Genomic DNA, 11226 nt, shown 5'->3' with positions numbered 1-11226 from the left:
AGCACATCGCTAAAATCACTTCAACTTTCTAAGTGTTAATGAATCAACGCTGAAAGTGAATTAATTGTATATAACGTCTTGGAATGGCTCGATGAATTGAACGCACACAGTCTGGACCACAAAGGAAACAAGCCCCCTATAGGCCTAGGCTATAGAGCCGCTTTTGTGTTATCCTTTTGGCAATAATTTTAATATGATCTGCAAGTATACTGCCGAGAAAGTATCAATCGTGTATGTCTCGTGTATTAGTGTAATTTGTGTAATTCGTGTATTGTTGTGTATTTGTGTACTATATTCAGAGTTAAGCTCTCCTTCCCTCCTCAAAAATCAATCCAATATACTTCATTGACACAACAGCACAGCAACCTATTTTTGTGAGGAAACGCAATTAGAAATGATAATCAATACGATAATCAATGAATCAGTCATTTAATTGATTATATTGTGTGTTCTCTCTCTATTTTGATGAATTATTGCTTAATCGACCATGTGTGTGTGTGTGTGTGTGTGTGTGTGTGTGTGTGTGTGCATGCGCTATCATTCATCTGCACACTCCCATAGCACCTGATCATACAGGAAGAGAAAAAAAACTAGATTGTGTTACATGAAAAAAACACATGTGTTTTATTTGGTTTAAATCACTGTTTGGCATGAAACACATTCCTACAAACCACACACACACACACGCACGCACACGCACACACACACACACAACACACACACACACACACACACACACACACACACACACACACACGTGCCACCAATGGACCAGAACCAGAACCAATGCTTTCTCATGAAATACGGGCTTTGATGTTGCAGCCTTGTCTCCTCTCCTCTCCTCTCCTCTCCTCTCCTCTCCATACATTGACTGGAAGCAGCTCATTCAATATTCCCGTCTCGTATTCTGTGTCCAGACAGTTCCCCCCCGCCCCCCCCCCCCACACACACTAACCAACCCTCCCCTCCCCCACTTACAGCGCTCTGTTCTTCTCCCTTCCAGTAGGACCTACCTCAGGAGGAGAGAGAGAGAGAGAGAGAGAGAGAGAGAGAGAGAGAGAGAGAGAGAGAGAGAGAGAGAGAGAGAGAGAGAGAGAGAGAGAGAGAGAGAGAGAGAGAGAGAGAGAGAGAGAGAGAGATATCCCTAGGCCCCTACTCCCTAGCTATTTATATTCAAAATATATTTCTACACATGTATACATTGTTTTGCCACGTACATTCTTGCTTTGGCAATATGTTTTATCATGTCAATTGAATCAATCAAATCAATTGAATTGAATTTATATTACATTGAATAATTGAAGAGAGAGAGAGAGAGAGAGAGAGAGAGAGAGAGAGAGAGAGAGAGAGAGAGAGAGAGAGAGAGAGAGAGAGAGAGGAAAGGGTTAAACGGGAATGTCTGGGAGACTGCGCCCCCCCCACACACACACACACACACACACACACGCGCACGCCCGGCGGGGGGGCGGGGCCAGGCAATTTGTGATTGGTCGACGGGCCGACAGGGGAGGAGGGACGCGAGAGCCCTTATTGGCCGAAAGACCGGCGAAACACAGTCACAGAGAGGGAGAGACATGAGAAGAAAGAAGCCGGTTTTTTAAGAGTGAAGAGAAGAGACCGAGAGAAAGAAACAGTGAACACTTCAACACAACCTGAACCTGGAAAGTTTAGCACCAGAGAGAGAGAGAGAGAGATACTCACTGAGAGATAACATAAAGGAACTGGATTAAGAGGGATCCGAGAGAATGTTTTGAGGTGATCAAGTTGAATTTGTGCAGTTCTATTTAAAAAAAAAAAGGGGAGAACGACCAGAAGTTTCCTTCCAACGGATTAAACAACAGAAAAAAAAACGACCGTTAATTTGAAAAAAGAAAAAAAAAATCAATTAAAGAGCCCACCCAACCCGCCCGCCGCGATGGTGCAGCGGACAGACGCCGGCATGAGCCCGGTCCACCCCGAGGAGGGCGCGCTGAAGCCGGCCGCGGTGGCTCCCACCACCACGGTCACCACCACCACCACAGGTCCCACCAAGCCGGGGGAGGACTGGTGCACGACGGCCACGGGCCACATCAAGAGGCCCATGAACGCGTTCATGGTGTGGTCCAAGATCGAGCGGCGGAAGATCATGGAGCAGAGCCCCGACCTGCACAACGCCGAGATCTCCAAGCGGCTGGGCGTGCGCTGGAAGGGCCTGGCGGAGCCCGAGAAGAGCCCGTTCATCCGCGAGGCGGAGCGGCTCCGGCTCAAGCACATGGCCGACTACCCGGACTACAAGTACCGGCCCAGGAAGAAAGCCCGCGGGGCGGCTGCGGCGGTGGTGGACATTGTTGGTGGTGGTGGGTTCGGGTCTTCTTCTGGTGGTGGTGGCGGGGGATTCAAGACGTCCACGCCGGAGAAACAGCAGCAGATCCCCGCTGGTGGCAGCGGTAGTACCACCACCACCGCCACCACCACGGTCAAACCTAAGCCCAACCCCGGGAGGAAGCGGTTGAGAGCGGGCAGAGGGAGTACCAAGATCGCCGCTGGTACCGGTACCAGTACCACCACCACTACTACCACCACCGGACCGGCCATCACCACCACCGCCGCCAGCAGACCGCCGCCGCCGGCGGCGTGCCCCGCCGGCTCCACCGAAGCCCGGCGCCAGCACCTCTCCGCCGGCCTCAGGGTGAGCCTCAAGCCGCCGCCGGCGGTCAAACGGAGGATCTACTCCACCTCTTCGTCGTCCTCCTCCTCCTCATCCTCCGATGATGATGATGAGGATGAAGAGTATGGATACGTTTCTGAGGAGGACCAGAGGCTTCCATACTACCAGAGGTAGGTTGACTTATTTAGACTTCTTTATGCATATCGTGTGTGGTTCTCCAAAACGTTATTTTTTTTAACGTCAAGGAGCCATGATGAATTCCTGTTCATGTTCTTTGGCTTCATAGAAGTGTATATTTGTACGTCTCTAAATGTTTTGATGAATTGAACAAGGTGGACCCTCTTGTAAACAAGTGTAATGCTTTTTATTGGGTCGTCCACTCAGTAACTTAACAGTCTTTGTATTGAGTTGTGCTTGAAATGTACTGTAATTCTGCAAACTGTTAATACATATATGATATTTCAATCAATCAATCAAAACCACAAATCGATATTTGGTTTGTTTGAGCCCCTCTCTAAACATAGGCTGTTTTAGATATCAGGCAGCCAACGCCCCCATACAAGATGTATGGTTGTTCAAATGTTGCATTATGAGCGTGTAGATATAGCTGATATAAGTGGTTACACTTTTTATTGCATATTATTAACTCATTTGTTGCTGGTGGGGAACCCGGACCCCACTTTTGAGAACCACTACAGCAGCCAACAACTGTATACTCGAGTAAAAGTATAGCCCATTATACATACACAAATTGACCGTTGCTTTGATGAAACATCCAAGTACCACTGGGGTTGTATGGAATAGGCCTATGCTTCTTTAGACTTTAAAATGCACAAGGATTTTTACCAATTTAATCTTAAAATAACATACACCATTTATCATTGTAGGGCTACTAGACTTACTAGACAGTTGGTTACAAAGCAGAACTTTTAAAGGCGCTGTTAAGTGATGTGTTTTTGGTTAAAACAATTTGTTATTTTACTTTTTAAGTAAAAAAAAAAAAAAGCCTTATTTTGTGTTAGTACTGATTGCTGCTGGTGTCAGCTGTGTCCATGTCTCCCCCAGCTCTTTAATAAACGGAAAATACAGGAGAGAGAATCCAGAGGAGAGAGCTTCAATTTGATAGTGTTTGACCAGTTCCAATTTTGCCTGCTTGTTTAGTTTGTGCGTTTCCATGAGTTTACCGTGTCATGTGGGAGTTCTCCCTCCGCTTACTTAGGTGAAAAATTTGAATCTTGACATGAAACAAATATTTTCTGTTTTATCAAAGAGCTGGAGAGACTCGGAGACCCCTGTTACTGGACAGACACTACAGCAATGATTACTATCACCTGGTCCATATATAAAGGAGTTAAAAGTAGCATTTAATCTTCACAAATTATATACTTCATACCCGAGTATGTTGTATCAAAAGTTGAACCTAATAACGAGCATATTCTGCGACATACTAGCATGATGTCCAGGCCGGGGCGTGTACTCGAACATCACTAGTAGGGCTTGGTTCCTTTTTGATTTCAAATTAAAAAGTTAGAGAAGTTCTCTAACTTTAAGAGAACCTCTGTCTGTGACTGGTATCCACATACCAGCTCTGACCTGTGCGATGATGAAAACCGGTTCTAAATGTGATGAGGAATGCCAATGGAACCGATTCCTGGTTCGTGTCGGATCCGGTTCCTCCGGGAGTTTCCGGATCCCCCCCCCCCCCCCCAAAACCCTTGACGCTTACACAAACAGGAGATATACAGGCTCCAGCCTTTTTTTTGTGGGCCACGTGGTTCATAGTAGTATTCAGTAAGCTGAGTAAATGTAACTAAATGTACTATTCTTAATCTTCTCCCCACCTCTTTGCCGTCCTACCAGAGTCAACGCGGCCAAGGTCCCGGCCAGCCCGACCCTGAGCTCCAGCGGAGAGCCCTGCCCGGAGAGCAGCATGTACGAGGACACGCCCTGGAGCGCGCCGCTCTCCAAACGCCTCCACGCCGGCAACAAGAGCGCCACGATGTACGAGGACACGCCCTGGAGCGCGCCGCTCTCCAAACGCCTCCACGCCGGCAACAAGAGCGCCACGATGTACGAGGACACGCCCTGGAGCGCGCCGCTCTCCAAACGCCTCCACGCCGGCAACAAGAGCGCCACGACGACGACGACAACAACGTCGTCGTCGGCATCGGCATCCTTCAGGTCTTCGTCGCTGGCCTTCTCCTCGTCCGATCACTCGGAGCCGAGACGTCCACACCGGTAAGTCCAGTTGCCCACACGATCGCCATTCGCCACGATTGTTGTTGTTGTTATTATTATTATTCGCAAAGATTGTGGTTATTTTTGTCTTTCGCCGATCTACAGCTCACGATGAGCTTGTGAATGGGCCATCTCTGCCACGTTTTGAAATGTTTTTAAAGTATTTAACGATTAAATAGTAAAAATTTCCGATCTACAAGCTCACGTGTCCTGCTGCGACGTGTTGTGAGCTTGTATATCGGCTATTTTCAGCATGCAACCATGTGTACAAGTGCCACCAAAGCCCGCCAAAATACATGCACATAAAAAAAATCTTTTATAAACTAAAAAGCAAGAGAACCTTCAACCAACATTTTGCTATACGTCAAAGCAGGAGCAATGTTTGGGAAGTGTGCCCAATGGCAACCTTTTAACCCATCCTTTTGGTGTCTCAAGGATTATGTTATACTATAGCTATTGGAAAATTGCAGATCTACAAGCTCATAGCCAAATACAGATAATTCATGACATAGTTTGAGAGCGACATAGAAAACATACGTTTTTCTTTTTAGAAAACTGTCATGATTCAGAAGACATCTTGTAGAATCGTCCTCGGGGGTGTCTTACATTTATTTTCATCACGTTAATTCCCCCCGTGATCTCCTTGCAGGTGTGCGTCGGTGTCCTCATCCTCGGAGGACTCTTCGGAGCAGGACGACCTGCTCCTCCTGGACCTGAGCGTCAACCTGAACGGCTCCATTTCCTCGGCGGTGCTCCTGGAGCACGTGGTGACGGACGGCCACGGCCACCACCACCACCACGCCAACCTGTGCCTGGGCTTCGTGGACAGGGACCTGGACCTGTCGTTCGGCGAGGGGGCACTAGGGTTTCCGTCGTCGTCGTCGCGCTCCCTGGCGGCGGGCTCCCACTTCTCCTTCCCCGACTACTGCACGCCCGAACTGAGCGCGATGATCGCCGGGGACCGCTTCTCCGATCTGGTGTTCACCTACTGAACTGGGATCGACAACAAACAAAAATAGACCACCTTTTTTTCTCTCTCTCTCTCTCCCCCTTTTTTCGAACTAAAGTGAAACCCCTGCTCCGGGAAGGGCGTATACGTCTTTGATCCAGGAACCCGAGTTTATACCCGGGAATCGGGTTGTTGGTTGATCCGTACCTGGTTTGATCACACTGTGTCAGAGCTGGTCATGTGGACTTCCCGTTTGCGATAACAATTACAACACCGATGGTTCTCAAACTTTTTTTATTTTATTTCAAGGACCCCCGATAAGTCTTGAGATTGTACAACATCTACAAATGGAAGAGAAATGAACCTTTTGGTTCCACACAGTCTGTTACAAACCTTTTCAAGGGTCCGGTTGGAAGCGGAATCCTTAAACCGCTAAACCCTAGATCAAAGCTCCCCCCCTTTCTGACAACAAGAACTAAAGCGGACCGTTCTGTGAGATGGAATATCATTTCCACTGTCTGGATTTAGTTTCCATACACTACTAAGGCTCAGGTGGGGGGGTTTCTGGGAACCCCTGAACTTTTCAATATTTTTTTTCTTTCTAAAATAGCCGATCTACGAGGTTGGCGCATAGAGAGCTCGTGGATTTTTGCTTCTTTTATGACATTTTATTTATGCCATATATGCCCCCTTCAGGGTGGTTCTTCTGGTTTTAATGGCGAAACGGAACAAAAACAAATCACAGAACTTAAACGGGTTCTTCAAAGCTTCAGGTTACGTTAGTCGAGAAGAGAAGAAATTAATGAACCCAACCACAGCCCGATTATTTTTTCCCCCTTTTTTTTTGGGAGGTCCCGTCATGATTTTGGACGGTCCTAGACCACCAGTCCAGCTCCGATAGCTGCGCCGACATTTTCAAAAGGAGGGGGAAAAAAGTACAAAAGAAAAGTATATTTGATGAAACGAACAGTTGGTATTGGTTGAAAGCCGGGGAAGATCAAAATGGGAACATTCTGGACACACACGCACACACACACACAAATCGGGGCTGGTTGGAATGGATGTGTGGGATTTTCTGGTTCCCATTCTGTTGGAAATGAAGGAATACAATGGCAGTGGGGAGAATTGAAATTATTTGTCTTTCTTTTAAGTGAAACTCTGTTACTTTAACTCTCAAGAGCGGTGCTTGTCACCCCATGTCAAGGACCCCCAAGTTGCATTTGGTTATAGACAGACCCCTATTTTAGGAACCAAATGGACCCTTTAACGAGTCTGTAACCCCATGAGAGCATACATTTTGTACCCTCTCAAAAGTTACGGGGTGGTCCGTGTACCGGGAGTCCTTGACATAAATACGAAAACAAACTTACAGCAATATACACTGTGGATGTGGTGATGTCACAGTGACAGGACTGCATTACTGGTTTTGGTTTTGCATTACTGGTTTTGTTTTTTAAAAACCAAAACCAGACTGGGTTCCATGTCACACAATGGACAATATGGACACAAATACCTCAATATCGATATTGCGAAGATGAAAAAAAGAGGCTATTTTTGGGAATATATTTGATCATTTCTGTGATTTAAAAAAAAACACGAATGTTAATGCCATATCATGGTATTATAATATCCAAAATCCCAGTCTCAATCTAGTCTCATGTCACAAATATCGATACAATATCGCCATATTGCCTGGCAGCCCTAGTTTTACGATGATTTTTTTTCTGTGTTTTATATTTCAGTTCACCTTTTTCCACCAAGTGTCGATTTCAAAAAGCTCAACATTCAAATCAACCGACACCGCTGTCTGCAGGAAACAGTTTTTTGATAACATAACCAACATACCTCATCTTTTAACCCCCCCCCCCACCTCCCCCCCCCAAAAAGCTATAAATATTTTCAGGCATATTTTTGTACAGTTCAAAAAGGGAATGTTCTCTTCGCTGTTGCTCCCAGCGAGGTCTTTTTTTGTTGTTTTTGTTTTGTATATATATATATATTTTTTTCCCCAGGCACTTCATGTTTATTGATGTTATTATTCTTGATTCCCCCCCCATCCCCTTCGTTTAGCATGCAAGGATCACAGGATAGCCCATTTATTTTGCCTTGCGATGGTTTTAATGCTATGATGCTATGACATGTACGAAACGAAGTAGCCCCGATTGGTCCTCGCGGACGTCGGCATAGATTGTATATGTTCTGTAAGATAAAGACAAAAAGAAAAAAAGAAGCTAGGACTTTATGTATATTTGGTATGATTGGGTCCGAGGAGATAGCAGATGTGAAAAGTTGTTTTCATTTTTTTATATATATATATATATATATATATACGGTATATATTATCAACCTTCAATGGCAGATGTTTTTCATTATTTTGTGCAATATAGATTCTTTTAAGGACCAGTTTTTTGTTTTGTTTTTTTGTAGCAAAACCAATTGCATTACTTGTTGTTCTGTACCGTTGCTATGACGACTGAATAAATCAGCTGGAACTGAATTGATTTGGATTATGTTATTTCAGTGATTTGTGTTATTTCAAAACTGCAGATCCCATGGATTACGGATTAGCTGTTGGAAAAATGGCAGATCTACAAGCTCGTAGCGCGGCACTAATCTTGTAGGTCTGCTATTTTGGAGAAAATGTGGCGCGAATCCTTGAATATATATATTCTTTCACGTGGACATTTTGAACTCAAAATATTTGCTTTTGGGGAGTCCCTGGAACAACATATTTTCAGATGGGGGGTCGCGGTGGCCAATTACATAATGATGTTGAGTGTCCAGGACTCTCACGACTAACATAGACGCGTGAGGCTTTTCAGAAAACTCTGGATTTAGAAGACATTTTGTAGAATCGTCCTCGGGTCTAAACGGGTTAAAGTTCTCAGTCACCACGACGACTGAATTCATTCTTTGGGGATTCCACAGCAGCCAGTATAGTCTTCCATAGAAGCCACTCTTGCACTGAAAATAGTCGATCTACAAGCTCAACACTGTAGATCGTGAGGAGCTGTGTTTTTTTTTCATTTACTGTTTTTATTCATTTTCAATAATTATTTTGGAAAAGCACATCCTCTAGGCTAGGAGGAGGCCGGAAGGGTGCGGGGCAGCTAATTGTTTTTAGTTTTTATTTATACGTTTATTTAACGGGGACAATACGAAAACCAATGTATCAAGTTGTTAAACCAGTAAGACCCGCAAACGCGGGAAGCGAACGCAGCTCTGTATATTTGGGTTATTTTAAGATTTATTTTTAAGTTCTTCTTTTTTTAAGTCTCATGTCACCATGACTCAGCCATAACCATATAAGGAGTCCCCAAAGCAGCTATACGTCCAAATATGGAGTGTGTTGCATCAATCACAAACAAATCACTCAGCTCCATATATGGGCACAAAGGGGGGACACACGCACGCACAGACATGATCTGCTAGGTCTCATAGTAAGTGCTCACTGCGTTCGCAAACATGAAACCGTAGCAATGTATATGGGTTTGTCCCCAGTCCCTACCTTTCTTTTCTTTTTTTATATATATATATTTTTTATCCCACAATTTTGTAACCCATTTTTCACCCCTGTGTCAATTATCTACTGTGATCCTGGGCTCTACACACCCTCCGCCAACCTGGGGAGAGCAACGGACTTAACTCATGCTTCCTTCATGCTTGAGTGTCCAAGTTGCTCCTTTACACCTGACAGGGGGGAGTTTCCCTGGTTGGACGTAGCGCGTGACAGGAACATGTTATTCCAACCAGTTCCTTTCCCCCTCCATCAGGCGCCCCGGCTGGCCAGGGGGAGGCAGTTTAGAGACCAGGACTACTGCATGTTTTTGTGAGGGTACCTACCCTAGGGGACACGGGGAGAACATGCAAACTCCACACAGAAAGGCCCTTTCGCCAACCCCGCCTTCGGGTATGGGCACTGATGACGCGGAGGAGGAAACACGCCGCCAGCACCCACAGTGCCCCGAGCGGGAATCGAACCCAGGACCTTCTAGCTGTGAGGCGACAGCACTATACCAACTGTGCCACCGTGCCCCGTTCCCTGCCTTTCTATAATATGTCCACCTAAAACAATCCTTTAAAACAATACTAACATCCAATACATCTAATCCAAGTACAATACCAGTTTTAAAATGTGCCTAACACATTAGTGTTCGCACCTCTGGCCCGATTTCAACCAGAGTTTGACTTCATCCTTAAACAATTTGAGATCAGTTTGTCGTTTTATTTCAGTTGGTAGGGCATTCCACAGGGTGTATCCCTTGTACTGAGTAAGAAGACTGACCAAATGTGGTGTTACGCTTTGCTACCTTGAGGTTGCCGGCTGCTGATCCCCTTGTGATCCTATACTAGTTGGTCTATCAGATAGAAAAATAGACTCTATCTGGTCCTTTTATCTGAGGACAGAGTAGGCTACCGCTGGGGCAAGATCATGAACACATTTGAAAATTATCTTAATGAAAGAGAATTTAATAAAACTGTCAAAACTAAACAAGTTGTATTTTGTAAGTATTATGCAATGATGCCATTTCATTGGTTTTTTTGAGTGCTTGTTTATAAAGTGATGTGATTGGTTTGTGATGCCTGACTGTGAGGCCTGGCCCCAGACAGTAATACAGTAGGAGATATGAAAATATTGTATTGTATTATATATTGTCTGGTTAGTCTAAAGCAGTTCAGGTTTGTTTTTAGAGTCTTGCTCAACTTTTTGGTGTGTTTATCACATTTTTGTTGAGGGTCAAGAATGACACCCAGAAATTTGAATTCCCTGACTTCCTCAATTTCTTCTTGATCTATTTTAATGTTCAATTCATAATTTTCTCGCCTCCTTATTGAGAAGTTTTTAGATTCACAGTTAGGTGATTCCTTTTAAGTCATTGAGAGTGAGACACATCCTCCATTTCCTGGGTTAGTAATGAATATCATATCTAAATACTGAATGGAGTAACTTAAAAAAACTGTCTGTGGTGTTCACATAAGCCTGAGTATACGATAAAATCACCCACAGTCTTTTTTAAAGTGAAATATCCCTTTAATTGCAGTATTGTTGGGTCATATCTGATACTTCTGTGACAACAACCTGTTAGGCACAATAAGGCAAAATTAGCTACAATTCATTCTGCTTTAAGTAGCATGTAACGTGTCAAACTAGGAGGTTGTCATGATTCTGAATACATTCCAAGCATTAGATTTGCACCAAAAAAACACTCCTTGGGTTAAAAACGGCCATAGCCTTCATCACAAATGTGATGAGGTCAGATACATTTGAGCACAATTGGGCACATTTGGGCAAGTTGTTGATGGTGGCCATATGGATCTGGGGCTCTCATGAATTTTGCCCGTATTTTTGCCGGTTTGTTTACCTTCATAGATGATAAATCCACTGAGAAAC

At 44.7% G+C, this 11226-nt stretch overlaps 1 protein-coding gene across 1 annotated transcript; it reads left to right on the top strand.

Annotated features, from left to right (window-relative positions):
• Nucleotides 1-1595: 1595 nt before the first annotated feature.
• On the top strand, nucleotides 1596-5877 carry LOC308334127 (transcription factor Sox-11-A-like; the record flags this gene model as incomplete). Its single annotated transcript, XM_080790713.1, has 3 exons — nucleotides 1596-2817; nucleotides 4508-4885; nucleotides 5535-5877. Exons 1-3 carry the CDS (start codon nucleotides 1916-1918, stop codon nucleotides 5875-5877), a joined length of 1623 nt encoding a protein of 540 aa, XP_080646839.1. The 5' UTR covers nucleotides 1596-1915.
• Nucleotides 5878-11226: the final 5349 nt, after the last annotated feature.

The sequence above is a fragment of the Protomyctophum bolini genome, assembly GCF_963924005.1.
Source record: "Protomyctophum bolini genome assembly, chromosome: 19".
Taxonomy (NCBI): Eukaryota; Metazoa; Chordata; class Actinopteri; order Myctophiformes; family Myctophidae; genus Protomyctophum; species Protomyctophum bolini.
This window is presented reverse-complemented; position numbering and strand designations above follow the sequence as displayed.